At 48.6% G+C, this 24,234-nt stretch overlaps 8 protein-coding genes across 8 annotated transcripts; 3 read left to right on the top strand and 5 right to left on the bottom strand.

Annotated features, from left to right (window-relative positions):
• Positions 1–446: 446 nt before the first annotated feature.
• Positions 447–1,362, top strand: EYB26_005392 (uncharacterized protein; the record flags this gene model as incomplete). Its single annotated transcript, XM_054264678.1, has 2 exons — positions 447–587; positions 631–1,362. The coding sequence occupies 2 exons, from the start codon at positions 447–449 to the stop codon at positions 1,360–1,362; spliced, it is 873 nt and encodes a 290-aa protein (XP_054120653.1).
• A 62-nt stretch (positions 1,363–1,424) lies between these two features.
• On the top strand, positions 1,425–2,030 carry EYB26_005391 (uncharacterized protein; the record flags this gene model as incomplete). The annotated part of the gene is made up of 1 exon (XM_054264677.1): positions 1,425–2,030. One exon carries the CDS (start codon positions 1,425–1,427, stop codon positions 2,028–2,030), a length of 606 nt encoding a protein of 201 aa, XP_054120652.1.
• A 764-nt stretch (positions 2,031–2,794) lies between these two features.
• EYB26_005390 (uncharacterized protein) lies at positions 2,795–3,787 on the bottom strand (the record flags this gene model as incomplete). Its single annotated transcript, XM_054264676.1, has 2 exons — positions 2,795–3,454; positions 3,521–3,787. The coding sequence occupies 2 exons, from the start codon at positions 3,785–3,787 to the stop codon at positions 2,795–2,797; spliced, it is 927 nt and encodes a 308-aa protein (XP_054120651.1).
• Positions 3,788–7,128: 3,341 nt separating this feature from the next.
• EYB26_005389 (uncharacterized protein) lies at positions 7,129–8,775 on the top strand (the record flags this gene model as incomplete). Its single annotated transcript, XM_054264675.1, has 2 exons — positions 7,129–7,634; positions 7,716–8,775. The coding sequence occupies 2 exons, from the start codon at positions 7,129–7,131 to the stop codon at positions 8,773–8,775; spliced, it is 1,566 nt and encodes a 521-aa protein (XP_054120650.1).
• A 1,460-nt stretch (positions 8,776–10,235) lies between these two features.
• EYB26_005388 (uncharacterized protein) lies at positions 10,236–12,254 on the bottom strand (the record flags this gene model as incomplete). The annotated part of the gene is made up of 2 exons (XM_054264674.1): positions 10,236–12,019; positions 12,113–12,254. The coding sequence occupies 2 exons, from the start codon at positions 12,252–12,254 to the stop codon at positions 10,236–10,238; spliced, it is 1,926 nt and encodes a 641-aa protein (XP_054120649.1).
• Positions 12,255–12,986: 732 nt separating this feature from the next.
• EYB26_005387 (uncharacterized protein) lies at positions 12,987–14,942 on the bottom strand (the record flags this gene model as incomplete). The annotated part of the gene is made up of 2 exons (XM_054264673.1): positions 12,987–14,377; positions 14,435–14,942. The coding sequence occupies 2 exons, from the start codon at positions 14,940–14,942 to the stop codon at positions 12,987–12,989; spliced, it is 1,899 nt and encodes a 632-aa protein (XP_054120648.1).
• Positions 14,943–17,216: 2,274 nt separating this feature from the next.
• On the bottom strand, positions 17,217–19,466 carry EYB26_005386 (uncharacterized protein; the record flags this gene model as incomplete). The annotated part of the gene is made up of 5 exons (XM_054264672.1): positions 17,217–17,278; positions 17,361–17,975; positions 18,036–18,229; positions 18,286–18,968; positions 19,029–19,466. The coding sequence occupies 5 exons, from the start codon at positions 19,464–19,466 to the stop codon at positions 17,217–17,219; spliced, it is 1,992 nt and encodes a 663-aa protein (XP_054120647.1).
• A 561-nt stretch (positions 19,467–20,027) lies between these two features.
• EYB26_005385 (uncharacterized protein) lies at positions 20,028–23,442 on the bottom strand (the record flags this gene model as incomplete). Its single annotated transcript, XM_054264671.1, has 4 exons — positions 20,028–20,566; positions 20,621–20,994; positions 21,054–23,080; positions 23,191–23,442. The coding sequence occupies 4 exons, from the start codon at positions 23,440–23,442 to the stop codon at positions 20,028–20,030; spliced, it is 3,192 nt and encodes a 1,063-aa protein (XP_054120646.1).
• Positions 23,443–24,234: the final 792 nt, after the last annotated feature.

The following is a 24,234-nucleotide window of genomic DNA, read 5'->3' as shown; positions in this document are numbered from 1 at the left end:
TTGTACGTACCAACCCACGTTGGATGCTGACTAATTGTAGCACAAGTCTCCGTTCGGGTGGGATAAATGAGATGAATGAGTTGAATGAATCATTTGATTTCAATATTGGTTGGTGTATCGCCAGTAAGACTTATCATTGAAGAGATTACTCTGTAGATCTACGTGTTTTTTTTGGTATTTAAGATCAACTATGCGAAGCAAGTTAAAAAAGTGTAGGCGCTATTCTTAAGCCTACCTAATGCTTCCTGCAAACCTACGGCAGATTTAGCCCTAACTCAAAGAGCTCTTTGAGAGATAGCTTCGACGAGTTCGTTGCATCGATATGCATAAGAGACTACCAGACCATGCAGATGCATGCATTTTCTTAGTTTATATCGACATATCTTATTTGATTACCTACCATATGTCAGCATCGCTCTTGTACTGGCGCATGGGGTTATGCGACAATGCTCCAAAACAGGAAAGATTTGAGAGATCCGGGTAATTTCCTTTTTGGGACCACTGATTGTTCTCCCGGCGGGGGTGATGTTGGGCTGTTTTACCCTAAACCGGAAGGAAGCTTGATATTTAAAAGAGCAATATCGGCTGTATATATATAAAAGACTAAATTAATCTTGGTCTTTATTTCAGGTCCATTCTAAGCCATACCTCAAGAGATACGAGAAAACGCGGAAGAAAGATCAAAAACGGCCTCCTCACCAAGCGACATCCGCGACGTCACGCTCACCTCCACATTCTGGACCTCAATACAAGCCCGTTCGCGCGATATCACCATTCCAGCAATCATTAACGCCCAAAAATCACTACAACGTCACGGAGGCTGCATGTTACTTTTTGCTGAAGAATGACGACGACGACGCAAACCTGCGACAAGAGGTTGAGCAGGCCGTTGATATGATTCGCGCCGCGCAGCATGAGGATGGGTATTTGAATTCGTATTATACTGTCCGGGGCATAAGCAAGAGGTGGACGAACGTGAGAGATATGCATGAATTGTATTGTCTAGGTCATCTGGTAGAAGCCTGCGTTGCGTATGAGATATTGACGGATAGTGGGCGACTCTTGGAGCCTGTCATGAAGGCATTGCGACATGTCGATTCGGTGTTTGGTCCCGAAGAAGGGAAACTACATGGATACCCAGGCCACCCAGAAATTGAATTGGGATTATTGCGACTTTATAACCTTACAAAGGATCCATTGCCTCTCAAACTGGCAAAGTACTTTATCCTGGAGCGATGTCAAAAGGATGAAAATGGGGAGATCTTCTACGATCACGAAGCGAGAGCTAGAGAAGGCGATCCGGATGATCACATGAGCACCGAATTGCCGAATCCGTACCACCATCCCAGATACTACGAATAGCAACAAGCGCATGCACCAATCATCGAACAAGATGAGATCTCAAAGGTCATTCAGTACGCGCAATGTACTTTGTCATTCCGGGGAGCGAGGGAACGGTAATCTCACAAAGGACCAATCTCCCCTGGTCTGGAGATGTTGAGCTCAAGATCTCAGGACCAAAAGCAGTGAAACTTGCACTCCGAATCCCGGATTGGGCAGCATCAAACTATACATGCCGCTCGTCGTTATCAGGCGGCGAGCTTCACGATGGATATCTCCATCTCCCCGCCGTGGCCAACGCAACCATCAACTTGACTTTCCCCTTACAGCCGCGCAAGGTTTACGCACACCCCAAGACAGGCAAAGATGAGATATGTATCATGCGCGGACCATTGGTGTACTGCGTCGAGGACGTTGGCAATCCGGGAGTTGATATTGACCATATCGCCTTGATTGATGGCCCTGTAGCCGATGCTCCAGCCGCAACAATCGCTGACGTAGAAGACGTAGTAACCATCAGCTCGCCCGGGAAGGAATTAGTTAATACCAACTGGCCATCGTTATACAGTTCTGAAGGGTGGAGATATGGAGAGTTGACTAAAGAATTGACCTTTGTGCCGTTCTTCCTGAGAATGAATAGGGGCGGCAATGGTGGGATGAGAGTGTGGGTGAAGGGGATATTGTCCTAATCCGGGTGTTACAGAGTAGATGTGCTATATCCATAATTAGAACAATCTGGGTGGACTAGAATGAGAAGACAAGCGATTATTTTCTAATGTTATCATTAGTTATCCACCGGGCAAGCTCTCTTCGACACTGAATAACTAGTTGAGGGACGAATAGATGGAGATAGCCTCCTCCTAATCCTGGTATCATGCCCGGAAAATCGGCACAATCAACGACAGGACTTGTTTCTAAATTTTGGGGCTGAGATTGTCTGGGCAAGCTGAAATACGTATGGTGATAATTCCCGCAATGTCAACGCATCACAACTATACGCGTAATAGTAAACATGTATCACAAGCATATTCCACGCTATCTGTTGCTATATTCATGCACGGCAATCATGACCTGCCTAGTCATAAAAGAGAGTGCTTGCCAATTATGATTAGTCGAAATTCTTCAAACTATTGGTTTCATGCCGTGGGGAACCGGTTGGAAATCAAAAGATTCATCACATTTTGATCTTGGCGAGTGGAGAGGAGCGTACGTGGACAAGTTGATACAGACAGACAAGGAGGGCAAGCTTAAGCCTAGCGATGATAACAATACTGTCGTTGACACCAAGAGGAGTCTTTTCACCGGAGGTAGTCTTGACATGTGAGAACTCAGTCAATGCCAAGAGGTTTCTTGCCAGTGGACTACTTTAGTTACGTAGTAGTACGGGAGAAGAGAGAAAATGAGTGATAGAAGCCAAGAGAGTAATTTGCTCAAGTCTAGAACGCAAGACTGACTAAAACACGCCCCTCAATCGTTCCAATAACGGTCTCCCCTGTGATTGTCTCGTCGATCCTTCTACACCACTGCTAGCACCCTGTTGAGTGGCAGCAGCAGCCGCAGCAGAAGCCGCATCTAATCGTCTCCGTAAATCTGCATATCTTTCACCATCCTCAGCATCGCCGTTTCCGCTAACAGCCGAGAAAGTGCCAGCAGGACGCCTGGACTCCTTTTCTCCGACGATCCAAGCTGGAACCCTCCAATTTCGGGATCCTGGCAGAATATCGGCTCTCCATGCAGTTCCAACGGCCCAGCCGACAAATGCAGGTAGGAGTGATGCCGGGAATTGCGACAAGGCTAATTGGGCCGCAATGAGGTAGGTTGTTGATTTATCAGAAAGTAATATTGTTAGTGAACGTTTGGAGGAGTTGTTAGTATTGCCCTCATTCTGTGACGTAGTAGTAGTCTGGTGGCCTGTGCTTCCGCCGGTTGTTGAAATGCGATATTTGAATGTGTGAGGGATTGAGTCATGATATTGCACCAGAAGCGCAAACATGACCGCAGTAGGTCCGGACGGCAGATAATTCAGTGTGCCAAGCGAAAGAGGGTGCAAGACTAGGGCTAGAAGCAGAGGTGTTATGATTGTAGTGTATGGTAGAACGGTCAGGATGAATGTCTGTCAACAAATTGAATTCATAAGCCACGCCATCAAGACACTTTGCGGCTGACAAATAATACTCACGGCCAGCTTCCTAGACCCCCAAATCCGCTCAACTACGCGCATATGGTACGCCAGCATTGCTGCGAACAAAACCTCCGTCGAATTGGCATACCCCGCTACCTGCCAGAGAAAAACTCGCGAAAACTGCCCATACCGCCATAAATGGACGTCGACAAGGATATTAGCGAGGTGTTTGACGTCGAATATGGATAGAGCGATTGACGATGCGACTATGTAGATGACGAGCGATTTGGAGACTATGGCGTTCGCAAAGCCAGATGACAACATGGTTATGCGAATGATCTATCGGGAAGATGACATGAATTGTTCGAAAGCCGCCCGACTATTGTGGATTCGTTGATATGGTTTGTTGTATAGTTATCGAGGCGAATAAAACGATAGATAGGTAGGTCCCTGGCGGAGCGATGATGTCGACGTGGCGGTTGGAGCCGGAGGAGCTACCGGTACGTTGCTTCGTGAGCAACGTTCATACAATGCCCTGTGCAGTGCAATTGATCGACGGACTCAAATATGATAAGCCTGCAGCAAACGCGACGACTGCCAAGGGTGGTGGATGAGATTTGCTGTGTCGTTGACTCTTTTGCAGAGTCTCCAACTTGAGAGTTGATGTTGGAGAGGAGCCAAGCCGGAAGCCCACATGTGACTTCCGTTTCAAATCTCCCTTGACCAATCACCATCGTCCTACTAGTATGTAGTTTAGATGCACGATCTGTTGTGAAGGAACCAATGCTATTTACCATAAGTAGTAATAAGTTAGTTGCTAGTTATTGACCTTATCTCTAATTTAATCTATATTGAGTCAGCGCCCTAGGTAGTAGGTACTAACATTAGTCTTCTACACAGCTACGCTAGAGCGCAAGAGTTGATTGATCACCTCCAATTAGAGCTAGCGGGTGGCTATTGACGGAACTTCCAACTACTAGTATAAAACTAGTGCACGCTATGTAAGGGTAACGGCATGTCCCGATAAGGCCCAAATTGTGTTTTCGCGGCTAGGACATTCTGTTTTGACTGGGTATCTACTCAGAGTAGAGGGCAGGTATTCCCAATAGACGATGTGTACATCAAAGAACCTGGCCTTTCCCCCCTCTACTCAGATGATGCATCTTATTATCTACGTGACGGCGGCCCGAATGGCGATGGATGATGGCAGAGTGGAATTGGGATGTAACTTAACTTGTCATGTAACTTAAAGCTTACCCGCGCCGCCAAGCCTGCGGCCTCAGCGCGCTGTGCGTCAGGGGTGAAAGGCGCTGCTTGTCGCGGGCTTGGCGGCGCGGGTACAGGGGAGGGCCTGGAAAATGAATGTTGAACGGAAGCACAGTTACGTAGTAGTAGTAGTAGTAGTAGTTAGTTGCTGGCAGGCATTAGGCTTAGAGGCGTGCATGAATGTATGAATGTATGAATGTATGAATGCTGCAGCCAAATTTAGCCTGATTGCGAATGCCAGTAGAAATACTCTGTGTGTACCGGAAAATGAAACTCCGCCGAGCAAAGGAGGATTCCCGGTCAGACACTGGGCTGATAACCTCCGAAGCCCTGCGGTGCGTGCGACTGATTGTTAAATGACCCGAGCCAAGTATCCCCCGTGTATTACGTTGAACATCGAAACCGCGATGTGACGATGACACGATGTTGTCTACCTTGGCACGTGTCAGCGCTACTTACCCAGACGGATGAATTGATAGGAAACACAACATTGCCCCGACATCCGGTGTTAAAAGCTGGTGGCCTTCTTGATTTGCGTAACGCATTGGAAGCCATCGGGTTTGGTGGCGGTATTGGGATTGATCATTGATGGCCGGGAACGAATGTCTAGACCATGTCCGTTATCAAACCGTACGCATATAATATCACCGACAACTAGTGGCAAACAATAAGCGATAGTTGAGACATGCATGAAGGCGGCAGTCCAACGAACAGATAGTACATCGATGTAAACGCTACCGGGTAGTATACGTATTGTTGTGAAGATTCGATTCAGAGCTCAGCCATCAAATAGTGTTTAACAATCTCACGGAGACAAATGGAATCGGTCGGGCTTCCGGAATCTGTGGAAAGACTTGGCGAGAACTTAACCCTGATCGCGACACACACAATTCAGTGATCATCACAAACTACGGAGCAGCCAAGACAAACCCAAAGCCCGGATAAAACGAAGGAGACAGGATGCAGACGCAATGTACGCAGTCCAAAACATACGCTGCAAAGGCCGCTCAGGACTCCAGAGTACTACTGCTCATGCTCGCCTCCAGAATGAAACGTGAATATTCCATTGCGAGTCAGAATCCTGGTTTGGTGGGATGAACGGCAAGAAATTAAGCTTATACGTGAGATGAGACGTCTGGCCGGCGGAATCGGTGGATATACCACTACGCACGTAGTTAGATGTATACTCCGTAGTTAGTTACTTGTTCGTGTACTTCAGAGTACGTAGTTATTAATTTCGGCCCAACCGAGGAACATAGAACGAGCGATTACTATTAGTAGTAGTACGTACTACGAGTAGGATCAACCACACGGTCCACCACACCTGCACATCGACCGACTTTATGTAGCATCGGGTTACCGAAGGACGAGCAGAGCCCGAAGCCGTCACCGATATCTATCTATGCCCTTGTCTGGTGTAACTAACTACAAAGGTAAGCGCTAAGCACGCATCCCATCCAATGGCGGCGCCGCAACTAAGTGGACTGACTCGCCGTCGATCACTACACTATAATAGCGCGTCACGGCAGGACAAACTTTTATGCATAATCCCTGGCGATCATCCGCGACAATCATTCGCCCTTCAATCCAATCACCAACACTACCTGAACCATTCACTCGGTGTTCCCAGGGCCTAGATCAACGGATGCTTGCACAGCCATTGCCGAGTTGTGTGTGCCATTCATCCATGGCGTGGCCGGAGTCTTGGCAATCTCCCTTTTGAGGAATCGTTGCTTGTTCCGTCCGGCTTCTTGAGACAGCCCGAGCTAGCCAAGATAAGCTGTAGTTGCAAATGGGAAATGCACGACAGACGGAGATATATCGATATGAGGCAACTCAACCATACCCTCTGTTTTGGGTTGCAGTTGCAGTATAATCTCGTATTTAGCGCACGTTTCAGATCCCGATCTTGGGTGAAGACTGAAGAATCTCCTACTATGTATGCACTACGTAGCGAGGACTCGGAAAGGAGTTTGTTAGTATGCCGGAGTTTGCGGGTGTGATTTGCATTCAACATTCCTCACGTGTCGCGGATACAATGACCTATTGCTGCCTGACTGAAATATCCGTGGAACGGGGAGGTGTCTTGCATCATCCACGTAATCAACGAAGCACAGTTAGTTAGTTGGTTAACTAAGTTAACTTAACTTCCGCAGTAAAGCTAAGCCACGTAACGAGCCAGATAAGACAGGGTTGGATGTTTTTATGGATGCCCCCTGTCGGGATTCCTGATATGTGCCAGGCCCCTCTGGTTGACGGCCGGGAGCACATTTATTTATAGGGCTCGCATTGCCATCAATGGGGACCGAAAAAGAAAAGGAAAAAAAGGGGGGGAAAATTTCAATGATAGATTTCTTTCTCTGAAGAGCTTTACTTCACGACCACGCAGCCATACAAAAATGACTCGCGTCGATAAGAAAGAAGCCTCAGTCGAGGCTTCTGCCGCTTCCTCAATAACAGAGGCCGAACCACCATACCACATCCTCTCGAAAAGGCAGAAATGGAATCTTGTCATCTTTGTTTCCCTGGCCGGCGCCTTTTCGCCTCTCTCCTCCAACATCTACTTCCCTTCCATCGCAACCATATCCGACGACCTGGGCGTGGATGCCTCTCTGGTCGCTTTGACCATCACCGTGTACATGGTAGTCCAGGGGATCGCGCCTTCCCTCTTCGGCACATTCTCGGATACCTGTGGTCGCCGTCTCACTTTTGTAATTAGTCTGACCATATACACAGCTGCCAATCTGGCTCTTGCTTTTACCTCTAGTTACCCCATGTTGATGGTCTTGAGAGGTGTGCAGGCTGCAGGATCCGCGGCGACTATCAGCATCAGCGCTGGCGTTATTGCTGATATTGCTTGTCCTGATGAGCGAGGTGGGTTCATGGGTACGAACGCTGGCGTCCGGTAGGTCAACTCCCCCTTCCTTTTGACTGACTGACTCGACACACCTTTCGGAACTATATATAGCTGACCATGGACAAACAGTATGATGGGTCAAGCCATTGGCCCAATCATCGGAGGTGCACTTAATAGTGCATGGGGTTTCAGAAGTATATTCTGGCTACTCTTTGTCATGAGTGCCCTTGTGCTTAGCGCTCTTATTGTCTTCCTACCAGAGACGCAGCGCAGTGTAGCAGGGAACGGCAGTATTCCTCTCACCGGCTTTCAAAAGCCATTGATCTATACCTTGAAACCCCCCAGGGCGTGGAAAGAAGCACAATATACAGACCAGAAAGCAACAACGCAAGCGCAACCCCGTACCAAAATATCCTTCAAAAAGGCATTTGCGCCCATGATCTACCTCTTCGAAAAAGATATCGCCGCACTGCTCGCCTGGGGTGCTGTGGCATACACCGCCTGGAGCATGGTGACATCTTCCACCACAACCTTACTCCTACACAGCTTCCCATTCCTGACACAATGGCAACTCGGTCTCTGTTTTCTGCCCAATGGATTCGGCTGTGTTTGCGGTTCCCTCAGTACAGGCTGGCTACTAGACCGCAGCTTTCGACATGCCCAGATACGTTTCAAGGAACAGCACGGCATCCCCGCCGAGGAAAGCGTTGTGAGCAGATCTGATTTTCCTTATGTGAAAGCGCGGCTACGTCTCGTCCCGCTTTTCAGCCTCGGTCTCATGGTCGCGCTTGTCCTGTATGGACCGAGCTTCGAGTTCAACGACTTGCGCAAATATTACACCCCGAATCTTGCTGCGCCGCTTATCCTTCAATTCGTCATTGCGTATACGGCCACGGCGATATTCAACATCAACTCCACGGTCCTGATTGACTGCTTCCCAGATCGGCCTGCCGGCGCGACCGCGCTGAATAATTTGTGTCGCTGTCTATTGGGCGCAGCGGGTGTCAGTGTTATTCAGCCATTGATCGATGCTCTGAAGGCTATGAAGTCGTTCTCCATTGTGTCGGCGGCGGTGTTTCTGTGCATGCCGTTGATATGGGTTGAATGGAAATACGGCGAGAAATGGAGGCAAGAGCGAGAGGAGAGACTGGCGGCTGCTCGTGCCGCCGCGACTTCAGCCTCAACTTAAATGAGCTAGCTACCCTTTTATTTCCGGATGCATACCGGGTCACGATATTTACGGATTCCACGTTATTCATGCCACCGAAGAAAGACAGAAGAAGAAAGAACAACAAGGAATTTCGCTGAACTAGAAGGCAGGCCATATCTTTTTAGCAATTCTGATTTTAGACCGCAGTTTGCCCATCTTAGACCATACATACCTATGCAGTTTCTGATTTAGACTATACCAGAATTTCCAGTGTTGATATCAAGCTATACCTAAGTTATCTAATACATCATCTTTTTTACTATACCAGCATTCAGCCTTGAACTCTTAGCTACTACAATCAACTGGTACAAGATAGCCCTGATTAAAGCATACCTAGGTATAGGGCTATCTAGACGAACCATATTTTTCCCTGACAGGTGGGAGTCTTCCTTTGTCGGTCACTAAGCGCTTACTGAGCATGATCGGCTTCTCACTGTCCGCGTAACCCTGGCCACACCAGCTCGGTAGTCTATCTGAGCGTTCGTTACGCCCTCGTTATCTAGTGTATATCACAATGAAGCAAGTAGACTTATATAGTGACCGTTGACTTCATATATAAAGGGTCTATCAATGGCTTGAAGGTTGCTTCGAGTCCATAATTGGAAGTCGTCCTTGTATATTCGCCTTATAACTTTCTTCCCGTATTGTGACATCAAGGTGTTCTGCGTGTATTCGGTCTAAATAAGCATATTCCCAAAACATTCGTACGAAAAAGCCATTTAGATCGGTGTTGCTTTTGCCTGTTGGATCAAAATCGGTGCCTAGTTCGATCTGGTGTAGTGCCATTGCTAATTGGGGAGGGGGGGGGGGGGTTCAGAGCAATAGAAATCGATGGGTAGGAACAGTGCAGCGAGGATTGGCACGTGAGATCCAGGCGAGGATTCGTACAGAGGCAGGTTCAGTGCGTAGGGCAGCACAGCGAGGATTGCACGTATGCTTCGTATAGAGGATTCTCACAGGTAAGATTTATACGTCAAATCCGGATCTGTAGGCTCATATAGGGATCCGTACGTAGCGCTGTTACAGAGTTTGTGTATGCTCTTCTAGCGTAGGCTCAGACTATAGGCTTATACAGGGGATTTCGGCGTCAAATTCAACCAAAGGGAATCAATCGTACGTACGTCGTATCGTACCGGGAAAAATCGAGTATGAGATTCCTTCGGGGGGACGGGCAAAGGAAGAGGATACGTGTATTGCCAATGAAGGCCTCACCTCACGTATTGGGGATAAGAGGTATCTAGGCACGTTTCCAGGTCACGAAGCAGGTATACATGGCATAAGAATCAGGGGTCTAGAGTAAAGTAAATCAGACTGGATTTTCCAGATCTAAAATCTTGATATCATAGTCGTCTAGGTATGTAGAATGAATAGTATCCAAAATGCCACATGCAAATACGTATATTACACCTGTATGAAACAGGGGGGAAGAAAACAAAAATTCATAAAGCCATTGAATCTTCCCTGGCGGACGCAGCCGTCGCCTCCGCCAACGCCTCCTTGTACCTATCAACCGCCAACTTGAGCGCCGATATAGTCGGTCCAAGTAACTGATTAACCACCTTCTCTCCTCCACCGACGCCAGCAAGATTGACACGAATCTTTTTGCCTGTAGCCGCAAAGACTTCGCGCGCGTGTTGTTTGAGTTTATTGATTTCTGTTTCCTTTTCGGTCTCTGCGTCCGTTGCGACGGCTTTGATGCGCTCCATGGCGCGGTTGAGGGATTCGACGAGCGAGGCGAGTTCGCCGGCGCGGTCGGGGTTGCCGGATAGAAAGGCATTCCAGAACTGGTTCAGGAATTCCGTCGAGGTTGCGTGTGTGAGTGATAGACGGTCGAATAGTGTAGAAGACAGACCCCATGTTCCCGAGTCAGACGTCACGTCTGCCTGTGCGCGCCGTTCACGGATGATGCCAAAGATCTCGTTAGAGGCTTTTTGCATGTTGATCTTTGATCCAACCACTTTGCTGGCCTTTTCCTCGTCTTCATCATCATCGTCGTCTTCATCCGGCTCAACGATTTTCCCAAGATGAAACGAGCCATCAGCGGGTAAAGTCTGATCAAGATCCGTTTGTAAAGATACTATAATCTCCTTTGGATCACGTTGGGCAAACAACGCCTCTTTCTTCTCTTTTTCTTCCCTTTCCTTATCCTGACCGAAAAACCGGCTCTGGTCGCGAATATTCAAGATAATCCGGCTCTGTTCTTCGTCGCCCTTGAGATCTCGTAGTAGTAGCTGATTGTACGTCTCCTCATCCATTCCCACCGGCGCAGATGGATCGCCGTCAGCTGGTGCCACGTTGGCCATGATACTTTCACTCAATGCGTTCAACGTCCGAATAATAGGGACTTTGTCAATCGACGCAGGCCGCATATCAAAGTCAGGACGATTTCCCTGCCGTTGACTGTGATTGACCTCATTCCCAGCTAAGTCAATAAAATGCGGTACCTGCGCATTTCTAACCCGGTCGGCATGTTCGTCAATTTTCAGGTATTTATCCAGAATCGCATCCGTTGCATCGGAGTCAGATATACGCTCCCCTCGAAGCTTTTTAAACAACCGACTCTGGAAAAACCGGGACCAAAACTGCTGCTCACTCAGTTTCGGAACATTCTCATCGTAGACCTTTTTCACTAGAGGGTGTTGATGGAAAATCAACTGAATCTGCTCCTTGGTGATATTGAGTTTTGTGACGTTGTTGTCTGTACGCGGTTTCAGGCTCGACAGCACATTATACGACCCTCGGGTCTGCGCTCTTTCTATAGCGTGGGCCCGCAACAAATGGACTCGACTCGACCAAAACTGCGACGCAAACTGGCCAACCGACAATGTCTCCGGTCTCGTGCGAAGCGACTCCATGAACATTCGTTGTAAGTTTGCATCAGACTTGAGTAGTGACTGCTGCAATTCCGCATCCGTTTTCAATTTATCGTCATTATCCCAGATAGCGAGTCCCGTGCCCGAAGACGAAATTGCGTTCGCCATCGCCATCGCCGCCGATAATCCTCCTCCCTCGGCGCCCGGTGTCCCGACTCCCAGGGCAGCAGGCGCGGAGGAAGCTTTGGCAGCTGCAATAGCGGCGCTGAGCACATCCTTGATCGCGTCTGCTTCGGCACGGGCGTTGGTGCCTGACGTAAACGTGAAGACGTATTGTTCTTGAGTTTCGTTTTGTTGCGCGAAGATTCGGAGCATGACTTTGGGGTTGCTTGCGGGTGTTTGCTGTAGATCTGTACCCCCCCATGTCAATCAATCAATCAACATCGTAATTATTAAATATCCCTCGAGCTTGTGCCGCCAGGAATATTGAAAAATAAACATACTAGTCATATTCTGCACAGGCACCGTCACCGCACTCCCAGCACCGCCCGCCGCTGGAATCCATGATATCGATTTCTGGTCCTTCGAAACTGTGAGTGTGCCGTCCTTCTTTTTGTATGAAGCCGATGCAGATGGAGTGGCCATTTCGATTTAATCCAAAGCTTCTATCTATGGAAGAGTTGCAACAGAGCTAGTTTGTTTTTCACGGTACTAGAACCGGATTTTGAGCACTGCTTCCCCCACCACCACCGCCTTCCATCGGGAAATGTGAGATTCTGACGACTATTTGGTGGTGCGAAGCTGTAGGATAGTTCGTAGTTGCAGTTTGGTCGTAAGTTGGAGGTGTAAGAGTGGTTGTAGGGTGTATTGAAGATGAAGTCGAGTTAGAAAAGAGTTTCAATGAAATAATCTCGGAGGCTAGAACCCTCTCCGTCATTTCGACAAAAGTCACGTGTATTACATCTATAGCGATGAACAAGATTTAGAAAGAAAATAAAAATGTATAAAATATGGCTATTAATGTTTAATTTAATGTAAGGCCTTTTGATTAATCTCAATAGGTAAAATGATATTGATAACTAACGCTCTGTAGCAATCACTTTTGAATCATAATCTGCCTGGCCGCTAGCAATGCAACAGTTATACACACTTTTAGTACCAGAACGCTCGTCAACGAAGAAGCACAAGTACGCTCAACAAAGAAGCAAAAGCAAGAGAAGAGAATTGAGATGAAAAACAACACCGCTAACAAAAATTCAAAAGCCATAACATATATGCATAGTCGAATAATCAATCGTTTCATCGTCAAGAACCTGCAAAAACGCTCGATAATCCGACAACTCCTGATGTCATGCAACAACAGACCGCAAAAGAAAATCACTTCTTGAACATGTAATGACCATAGAGACCTCCAACTTCACCAACCGTAACAGGAATCTTCCTCATTCCCCACCAACGAGCTCCCATCTTCCATGAGCGCGATCCATCGTCTATCGTCCACGCGTCGGCGCCGTCCACTTTGACAGGCTCTCGGACATACCAGCCGCGACGACCGAGTTCTCGAAGAGACCACCCGCTTGATTTCGCGGATTTTGTCCGGTCGCGGAGGGGAGTGATGAGTTTTTCGCCTAGCTCAACGACCTCGAGGGGAAGGCTTCGCGGGGAAACAAGTACGCAGAGTTTAGGGTTATAAAGTGTCTGTAGAGTGATGGATGTCACTTTGCTGACGTCAAGATAATGGAGAGCGGGTGGTTGCCACCACTTTTCAGCTTCGGGATCTTGAGGAACGAAGAATGAATTGATATCGCTGGGGGACAAGTCCGCGCCACTGAGTCCCAATTCTTCTAGGTGTTTGGTCAGGGGGACCAACAAAGGCACATGCTCAGTGGTAATTCGAGCGCCGTTCAGGTTCAAAGATCGAAGAGTGGATGGCAACACTGGTAGGAGATTAGTGACGTCTTCTGACTCGAGAAGACGGTAGCGCGAAGGATCGGTCATCAAGTTGAGATAGACAAGAGATTCGGTGACGGCGGGGTGAGTGGTTAAGAAGTTGACAACCTGTGGTCCAGAAAGTCGCAGGCATTTTGAGAGATTCAAATGTGTGATTTGGGCAGAAGTCGGCAAAGATAACAGAGCTGTCTCGGTGACTTGTGTCCGTCCAAGATCCAAATGAGTCACATTGACCAATCGTGGGAGCAGCTTCTCAAAGACCGCAGAAGGTAGTCCACTACACTCGTGCAAGGATACTCTTTTCAACAGCGGCAAAACCAGAGGGATGGAGGAATTCATTGTAAACGCCTCCAGGAATTTCGTCGAAAACGTTTGCGAGGAGCAACCACAAAAGTCGACGGCCCTTAGTTTAGGCAGACCAAAAATCTTTTGCACAACCGCGGTGTCGATATCAGTCTCCAGATGCTCCTGGAAGAGGCCTTCCATCAGATTCGGAAGCAGATCCAAGCATTGCAAAAGTGTTTTGGACGTTAGGTTCTGTATCTCAGCGTTCATTTGTCGCGTCCGGCCCAGTCCTACCGAAGTAAAGTGCGAAAAGTCCAGGCGGCGAACAATAGTCCCTAGAGCCGGGTAGTGAGTGATATGCTTTAGTAGTTTTGAGAAGATGACTGAGTGAGGGATGGTGATGTGGCGGTAGAGTACGCTGAGTGTTGCCGAGTGGAGAGTGCGAGATGTCAGTAAGCAAGCAATAAGGTCGACATTGCGAGGGGTGTAGCCATTCGGTGGAAGTTCCACGGCCAGATAAGATATAATTTGGACTAGATTATGTTAGCATATCAGTTCGACTCTGCAGTCAGTCGAGTATCATGACTTACCGAGTACTTCAATGGGAAGATCTTCAATAGTCAAACCAGGCTGTGTCTCCTCAACTTCCATATACACCTGTTTGATAGTCGGACGTGTACTAGCAGTGTCCCACATCCACCCCATCGACGAGCTTCGTTGACCCAAAAGACTTAAATCACTGTAACTCTTGCTCATCTTGCGCCCTCGCAGACGAATCTGCTTCCAGCCCATGAAGCCTCCACAGGGACAACAGAAGTCGGGCATTTGATCGACAGCAGCCATCATGTCGACGACAGACGTGTTGTCTTCTGAGCCTTCTTTGGCTCTGGTAGTCGTAGCAGTGTCCAAGAAACTCTGAGCGATGCCTTCAACATCCTCCTTGACAAAGCCAAAGGATGACACCCGACTTGAAGACCTGGAGTGAGACCTAGAGCGGGACTCTGGTGACTCTATTAGGTGGCTGATCTTGGATGCACCGGGATGAGCAAGTGCTAAAAGAGTAGGAGACGGATGTGAGGAACCTGGAGAGGACTCCATCTTGGCTGACGAGGGAGTCATCAGATCCCTTTTATAGAGGGGACCAAGCGGTTTGGCACAAGCCAATGAGGAACTGAAACAAACAAAAAAGACCAATTTACCCCGGATTTTGGAAAGTTTGTACGCGATCACCGAATATTGCAAGAAGATCCCAAGTTCCCAACACAAGAAATAAGGGGGAAGTGCAGAAAGAGGGGCGGCGAGTTGGAGAAAACGGGGATGGTGTTAGTCAGAGAAATCGTTGTATGGGTTGGTTCAGACAAGATGAAGAAAGAGGGAAGCGGCTGCCGTCGGACAAGTCGCAACCCAAACAAGGAGTACCTTGAAACCTTCACGAATAAAGAAAGAGGTTGCTGGTTTTTGTGGGGTCAAGACTCAGAAGCTCAATAATAGGATATTTTTTTATGGTGGTTCCTTTCTCTGGAATGAGGCGGATTATGACACAGAAGCACTGGAGTTTTTCTATCTGGTGGTACCTTTAGGAATTGTATGGGCACATGACTAGCCAAGCCCCAGCTTCGATGACTCAACTTTGTGTAGGTGAGTTAAGTTAATTAACTAACTACTCACTCCGTCCTGGTGGTAATTAGAGCCGTGCGAGCCGACCAAAGATGTGCAATCTGCGTTCAGTTTTTGGCCTGGTCAGCAGTTCCTACTCTTATTCTGATTTTCGGTTCGCCTTCACGAGGCCGTGTGGCTGGCCAAGGGGGGCAAAGAATGAAAAACTTGAAGGAGGATGGCAAACTCGGCCGTGGATCCGGTGGATCCTCCTCCCTACGCCGTGGTACATCTCATACGAGTACACAGTACAACGCAGCCAGTGCTAGCTAATTACAGAGAAGTTACTACTCCGTAGTAATTCGTCATTTCATTTGAAACTGGCTGCTAGCTTGTACATGCTACGAGTGCCCAGTAAGCATTGCAGCAATGAGAAATGAATAATGGAAATCGTGCCAATATCAAATCAGAGCCAAGCCGTCTGGGCGTGCATGGGTTGACTAACAGAAACCGTTGACGACAAATTGCATCAGCTGTGTGGAATATTTTTACATCCTCTCTGTAAGTAAGAGTACTACGGAGTAAGTAACTAAGTATGTTACGTAGTATATACTCGGTGCAGGCGGAGTGCGTAGGACAGTCACAGTCAATCAAGGTACGGTACGCTGTAGCACATACTATAGAAGTAGTCATGGGAGCCGAATATCCGAATCCGACTACCGTATCCGACAGCTACCGTACCCCGGCATTCGATGATTCTACTACGTCTTTTCACCCATACTTGCTACGTACTACACCCAACAAGAAGGTCTCCAACGTGCTGCCTCCCAAGAAAAAGAGAGAAGGGAAAAAAAAAAAAAAACAGCCAATACGTAATATCCAGCCATGGAAAAAGAAAAATAAAGCAACGCGATTTAATTATATCTACCGATCCACCTGCATGGTCCTAGTGCTAGTTACCCCAGAGTTCAGGCCCGGCGAGATCACTCACTAAGTTAGCCGCGCGCGCCCGACACGATGGAAGTTTACATAACAAGAACTCTCTCAGCGCCCCTTCTGTGCCAATACAGCCTACACATGTCTGCGCAGTCAAAAGGACTCCAGAAAATCTGCGTGGCCTCGTGACTTGGTCCTGACTCCTGACTGAATGACAGCTGACTACTAACTAGTTACTCAGTAGACTTGGAAAGCTCCAAATTCCCAACTCCGGCCGTAACTAAAAGGCTTGACATAAGTTACTTTTACTGTGTAAGGAAAAACCGGATCAGCTGACCCCCCCCCGGTTCCCACTACGTATTTTGCTGGAGGGCTTGTCCAAACCTTCTGGCTTCCCGACCCAAGAAGGAAAGTTACGTATGGGTGGCAGCTTTCTCCACGATTTCGCGAGGAGCTTCCCCATTCGCTCTACCACATAGCTCCTCCGTAGTACGTACTTGGTTTTGCTCTTTAACTATGCTCTGGTACTCAACGATGGGCTTTCTCCGTCTGAAACAACTTTGAGCCGATGTGTTGGCCATGTCAGGTACGTACCCTTGGGACGGAATAGGGTTAGGGTTTTTGCCGACGGCACTAGAACAAATCAAGAATTGCTAATGTCATATAAAACCTAATTAACTATGGGTTAACTACTCCATACACAGACAATAATCGTTCAAACTAAACTTCAAAGAGCTATGCAAAAGCAGAAGGAACCGGGTCAAACGACCCATAAACCATCCATCCATTCCCATTCTGTCCAAGATATCCGGCGCCGTAGCTGACCGAACTGAACATCGACTACCGAGCCGAAACCCGACCCCGCTTCATACTCTCCTTGCACTCGGTGCAATACCATTTCACTACACCAGTCAGCACAGTTAACTCGTTACCAGAACAGATAGAAACCAAAAAAAAAAAAAAAAAAAAAAAAAAAAAACGTACCATTCCGACCAGGCGGCTTCGCCAATCCCACACACGACAAGTGAAACCACTCCGTCGGACAAGCATCATTGTCGCACGCAACCATCTCCCCAAAACTAACTTGATTGCAATAACAGTACCGCGGCTCACTCTCGTCATCCTCATCATCACCCTCGCGAGAGGATTCTTCTTCTTCCTCTTGTTGGACCATTTTGGCTTTGTACGCTGCTGAGACGGTGCTGTTGCTCTTTTTGTGCGTGTTGCGTTTCGTTGCTGGAGCTGCCTCAGAATTGCTGGCGGTGGTCGTGGCGGTGGTGGTGGTGGTGGTGGTGTTGTTGTTGTTGCGAGAAGAGCGGGCTCGGGTTTGCGACTCTGCAAAGGTAGATACCACCGGAGTCGAGGTTTTGGATGAGCGTCCCTTTGTAACACCAATCGTAGAAAGTGCAGGCGACATTTGCACTGCAGCATTGACAGTGTCCAATGGTTTCAGCTCAGGGCGATCTTCCTTGTCAAGAGACAGGGTTGTCTTTGTCTCCAGAGCGTCCTTTTTGATGGTATCTCCAGAAGCCAATTGGGGTGTCTTTTCCTTTGCAGATTCATCCGTCGAGATATTGGCCTTGGAGTCCAGTGGTTTATCTACTGTTGCCGAATTAGAATTGCTACCGAGGGGAACACCTCTAGATAGAGGGAACGTACTGCTGCCATTGTTTGCGCGACTAGAAGCTGAAGGTGGGCGCTGGCGGGATGTAGTCTGAGTGATCGATTGTTGAGCGCGCGATGATTGAGGTCGAGGTCCTGGACTGGCGGCACTCCTGGGAGGATTGAAAGTCCCAATTACTGGGGGCGATGGTACTGAAGGAGAATCCACAGTTGACGTAACAGTATTGTTCCTGTAAGCATCCAAGCGATCAGTAAAGTAACCCATATTACCGTGTAATAAACGTACCTCTTGCGACCAGCAGTAGTAACGGCATTCGGTGCTCGCACTCTCTTCTTTACCTCCGTACCGGCACTGTCCTTGGAAGCCGTGCGTCCGTTATTCGTCACAGTGCTGGTAGAACGTTCCATCGCGACACTACCTGTCTGTACGGCAGCTGGTTTATCCACAACCCTCCTCCGCTTCGGCACAGGCGCAGTCGTAGCATCAGCGCCGTCGCCTGCACGAGACTTAGCAGCACCTTTGCGCTGGCCTGGACGCGTCTCATCAAAGTCCGAGTCCACCGGATTGCGACGCCGGTTTCGGCCTGCGGTGTCCCGCCGAGCCTCGCTTCGATGCGGTGCAACATCTACTTCGTGTAGACCCTGAGCAAATTGTGATGTAGACGAGGCAGCTTCACGACGAGGACGCTCAGTCGTTGTCGTTTTGGCCGCCGCTTTCGCAGTAGCCCGGTTCGAGTACGCCCAATGAGTGAGACTACCCAGTCTAGCCTCCTCGCTGACTTCGTTGGAGATGAATGGGTGGACTTCCTTGAGGCGGTATAGCTGGTGATCGAGTTCTTCATTCGCATTCGTCAAGACGTGGTTCTTCTCGTCGGCGGTCAGCATGAGGTCGGACAGGGTATGTCGGATACGATCGAACAACAACCGACGTTGTTTGCTTTCTTGCGACTCGGCATTTTGGGGGTCATTCTAAACAACACACACTTAGTCAGACCGAACCAGCAAATAGAATAGAATAGGAAAACCTACCAAAGCATGAGCATACTCCCTCACCTCCCCATCTACAATTGGCGCCGGATTTTGCGGAAAGGGCACCGGTCGCGAATCCGACGCACTCAACAGCAACTGATGTAAATTATCCTCCAACGCCCAAGCCTTCGCATCAACTTCTTTCAACAACGAATTGTGTCTCCGAAACTCTCTCGGCAACGCCGTAATCGCATCGGTGAAGTGGGTGAGGGCTGGGAATAAGCCGTGAGGAATGTTGTTCGCTGCTGATTGTCCGGCACCAGCAGCGTCGCCGGTGGATGATGCGCCGTGGTGGGAGCCGTAGTACGGGAATGAGCGAGCGGCGGTTTTGGAGACGCGAGATGGGTTTGTGCGTGTTTGACGGGCGGTGGTGCGAGAGCCTGGAGCTTGGGAGAGGGAGTTGCTGGCGGTCGCGCCGGTGGTGAGAGCTGAAGCCATGCCGAGAGCTTTTTAAAAGAGAGTGACCTTCACAAATCGAAATTGGGTGTAGAAAAAAACAGAAAAACTGGATGGATTTCGTGAAATCAAAGACAAGAGAGCCCCATGATTCTCTGGATGAATGCAAGAAATTGACCAGCTGGGGAGTTCCTAGGTTGTCGAAGATATTGAGATGAAGAGAAAGGATTGCTAAGAGCGAAGGCGGTACGATGTTAATCAGCATCATTTGCATGGCCGCATGTCCGCATCCGAAAGGGGTTAGTTCCCCGATAAGAATGTTATCTATCGCTTTTATCAGTTTATCTACACCTTACAAAGGTCTTCTATGAAAGATAGATTATTTCTGAGTATTGAGAATTCGTTTAGATTCAAGTAGCAAAATAATTAAACAGTCAAATAATACAGATGCATTGCTATTACAAAGTAAATATGCCGGAAAGGAAAGAAATTATCAAATTTTTACATGAGGGTATGATACACCAGACCCAAACAGCCCGGCATTCAACTCTATAGCGAAATCAAGGCCCTAAACGTAAGGCCTGGCACATATAGTTAAATCAATTACTCTCCCTTAAGACGCTCCTGATGCACACTAAAAGCAGTCTCTAACAAATCCTGCTCTTCCTTGACGTGGCTGGCCTTGAGACCCGTGGCGACAGAGGCACTAGGGGCACGACCGGCGTACATGACGTGGCGACGGTTGTGGTGCTCAGTGGCATTGAGCAAGGTCTCAATACGAGGCTGGACGAAAGACCAGGCACCGGCGTTGAGAGGCTCTTCTTGAGCCCAGACAATGTCCTTGGCGTTGGGGTAGCTGTCCAAGTTCTCCTTCAACTGAGCCCAGGGGAAGGGGTTGAGCTGTTCGACACGGGTGATGGCGGTGTTGCGGATGCCCTTGGCTTCACGGTGCTTGATGAGAGCAGCGTAGACTTGGCCAGAGCACATAATGACGCGCTCAATCTTTTCAGGCTCGTCGATAGAGGCACCGTGGGCGGAGTCGGGGATGATCCATTGGAAGTGAGAGTCGCCAGTAAATTCCCCAATGTCGGAACGAGCAATAGGATGACGCAACAAGGATTTCGAGAAGAAGATGATGAGGGCTAAAACAATTAGCTGGGTCTTCGACTTTCAAATAGAATTAAGGGGAGACTCACGTTTACGGAATTGACGGTTGAGTTGACGACGCAAAATGTGGAATAAGTTGGAAGGAGAAGTCATGCAAACAATTTGCATGTTGCAATCCTGGTGTTGACGCTCAAGCTTCTCAGGCGAAGGGAAGACACGAGGCTCTTCGTTACACAACTGCAACCAACGCTCCATACGTCCAGAAGAGTGCTCAGGACCCTGGCCATCGTAACCGTGAGGAAGCGAGACAACCAAACCGGATCGTTGCAACCATTTGACTTCACCAGAGGCAATGAACTGATCAATGATACACTGAGCGTTGTTGGCAAAGTCACCGAATTGAGCTTCCCACATTACGAGGCCGTTGGGGGAAGTCAAAGAGTAACCGTACTCGAAACCGAGACTATAAACATTAGCACTGACATAACCTTGAAGACAACAAATGAGAGAGAAGATACTTACACGCCAAACTCACTCAATGAAGAGTTGGAGATAACGAATGTGCCTTGGTCGGGGGTAATGTGCTGCAAAGGAGTGTAGGTAGCCTCAGATTCCTGGTCGTGGAGAACAGCATGACGTTGAGAGAAAGTACCACGCTCAACATCCTGTCCAGAAACACGGACGTGGTGACCCTCCTTGACCAAAGTACCGAAAGCAAGAGCCTCGGCGGTAGCCCAGTCAATGTTCTCTCCCTCATCAACAGCCTTCTTTCGGTTACCCAAAATACGCTTGAGGTTGCGGTGAACATTGAAGCCCTCGGGAACTCCGCCAATCTTGTCACCGATAGATCTCAAGATCTCGACGTCAACGCCAGTGGGCAAGTGAGGCAAGACCTCAGTGGCCAACTCCTTAGGGCTCTTGAAACCGTTCCAGGCAGATGTCAACCATTCCTTACCGGTGGGCTGGTAGTCCTTGCTGCGGTCGAAGCTGTCGTTCAACATACCCCAGACCCACTTCTTGTGCTCGTCAATGTCCTCCTTGGTGAAGGTACCCTCGGAAATGAGCTTGTCGACATAGATGTCGAGCTGGCTCTTCTTCTCAGCGATACGCTTGTACATCAGAGGTTGGGTGAAGGATGGCTGATCAGTCTCGTTGTGACCCTGCTTACGGTAGCAGACGATATCAATGACAACGTCGCGCTTGAACTCGGCGCGCCAATCGGCAGCAATCTGGCAAACGTAGTTGACAGCTTCAACATCGTCACCGTTAACGTGGAAGACAGGAGCATCAATAGCCTTGGCGATATCGGAGCAGTAAGGAGTAGAACGAGCAAATCGAGGATCAGTAGTGAAACCAATCTGGTTGTTGACAACAATGTGAACGGTACCACCAGTGGAGTAGGCTGGGAGAGCGTGGAAGCCCATAGTCTCGTAGACAACACCCTGAGCAGCAAAGGCGGCATCACCGTGAAGCAAAACACCCATAGCGGTGTTGAAGTCCTTCTCATCATTGTTGTAGTGCTGAATAGCACGAGTCTTACCAAGCACAACTGGGTCCTCAGCTTCCAAGTGAGACGGGTTGGCGACCAAGGACAACTGAACACGCTTTCCGGAGGGAGTAGGGCGCTCAAAGTTCATACCAAGATGGTACTTCACATCACCGGAACCTTCATCGGAAGGCTCAGCAGAACCAGAAAATTCACTGAAAATAGACTCGTTGGGCTTTCGGACGACGTTGGACAAGACGTTCAAACGACCACGATGAGGCATTCCGATAACAATGTCCTTGACTCCGTAGTCGACACTGCGATCAATAAGAGCCTTCATACCAGGGACCAAAGTCTCACAACCTTCCAAACCGAAACGCTTGTCGTTGGGGAACTTGGTAGACAAGAAAGATTCGAAGCTGGAACTCCAGATCAAGCGATCCAAGATACGGCGCTTCTCGTCGACGGTGTACTTGTATGGCTGAGGAATCTCGAAACGATCGCGGATCCAGTCGCAAGGCTTGCGGTCAGGAATGTGGATGTACTCGACACCGTAGGAACCGCAGTAGATCTTCTCGCACGTACCAATAATCTCACGTAGAGTCATCTTCTTACGAGAATCGGTTTCGAATCGAGGCAAGATACCAGGACCAAGAGTGAACTCCTGGTCGAGGTCTTTCTCGGTAAATCCATAGTGATCAAGCTCCAGTTCCTTGGGCCTGTTGTAACCAAAAGCCTCCGCCTCGCCACGGATACCGAGAGGATCGGTCTTGGATTTGTGGTGACCACGAGCCTGATAAGCGCGGACAAGGAGTTGCACCTTCAAGTGGTTTGTCAAGTCCTGTCCTGCGGCGTGCATATGCTGTGGCACGCCTCCGACGGGGGTAGGGACGATGGTTGGAGGGGGTTGGAAGGCCTGGGAGATGGGCATGTCTCCGTTCTCCATGTTTTTGAAGTATGTTTGCCAGGAAATGTGGACGCTGGAAGGATCTTTTCGCCACGCCAGGTACATTTCGTCGATGTAGTTTGCGGTGTTTCCCTGGAGGAAGGAATCGTTGGCATCCTATTAGGGGTCGTCTCGCGATGAGCGCAATAATGCGCACGCGAGAGTCATAATCAGCATCCAAAAGAGAAGAAAAAGCCTCAAATTGCAAAACTTCAAAGCATTCTTACCACTCCCCGCGCAGTCTCCTCCGCACTCTGTGCATATTCCCTCCGACCAGCGAAAACTCGATCAACAACCGCCAACGGTCTCCGGGCAGTTAATTGCAAATTCGATCGCGCACCAAGAGCGGTAGTGGAAGTCTTGGATGTAGCAAGGAAATGGGATCGACGACACGCGGAGCAGGCAGAGCTGCTGCTGGTGCTGCCACGCAGCAGCAAGCTGCCGCTCGTCGCTTTTTTCGAAGCGATGGCTCTAAGCATGTTGAAACAGAAAAAGAAAAAAAAAATCAATCAATCAATCAATCAATCAAAAAGAAGATAGCCACGAAGGCATGTAAACGGAAGAAAGCTTCTTGATAGAGATTTGACACGCGGTAAGAAAGAGAATGGGTAAGGGTATGGAGGAGTGACGGAGTGGAGAGGTTGCGTATTTTTTCCTTTTCCCTTCGTCCCTTGTGGTTCCTGGTTTTAGTACGTACGGAGTACTACTCCGTACAACGAATCTCCAAACAACGGAACAAAGAATACAACAAACAAAGGATACCAAGAAGAACAGGGTATCTCTCAAGGATGGATTTTCAATCAAGGAAAATAATTAATTGACGAATAGACGAAAAAAAGGTGCCCCCCGGAAATTCAAAACTTGCGAAGATCGGATCGATTCGGCTATGGTGGCTCTATATCAGGTTCCGTTCTTGCCGTAGAGCCGTGGATATATCCCGAGTTTTACTTTTGCTATCAGTCTAGAATGCGATAATAAAGTTGGCGCATCTGTTTTATTTTGAATTTCGCCGGGGGGGAAATATGGGCTGGTCACAAGACGGCCTGCCCCCTAATAAATACATGCAGACTGACAGAGTAACAAAGGCGCTGCGGAGTTTAAAAAAAAAGTTCTTCAGAGTCTTCTGAGTTGAGTCATTTGTCTGTCCCTTTCGCTTCCCTTCAGTCCTAAAATCGTGTCCATGGAACATTTACACAGATACAGACGGACTACTCCGTATGTAGTAATGCATCCAGAATGCGCCATTTTCTGTCAACCTCCTGTGGCGCAGT

This window comes from Talaromyces marneffei, chromosome 4, assembly GCF_009556855.1.
Source record: "Talaromyces marneffei chromosome 4, complete sequence".
In the NCBI taxonomy this organism is placed as follows: Eukaryota; Fungi; Ascomycota; class Eurotiomycetes; order Eurotiales; family Trichocomaceae; genus Talaromyces; species Talaromyces marneffei.
This window is presented reverse-complemented; position numbering and strand designations above follow the sequence as displayed.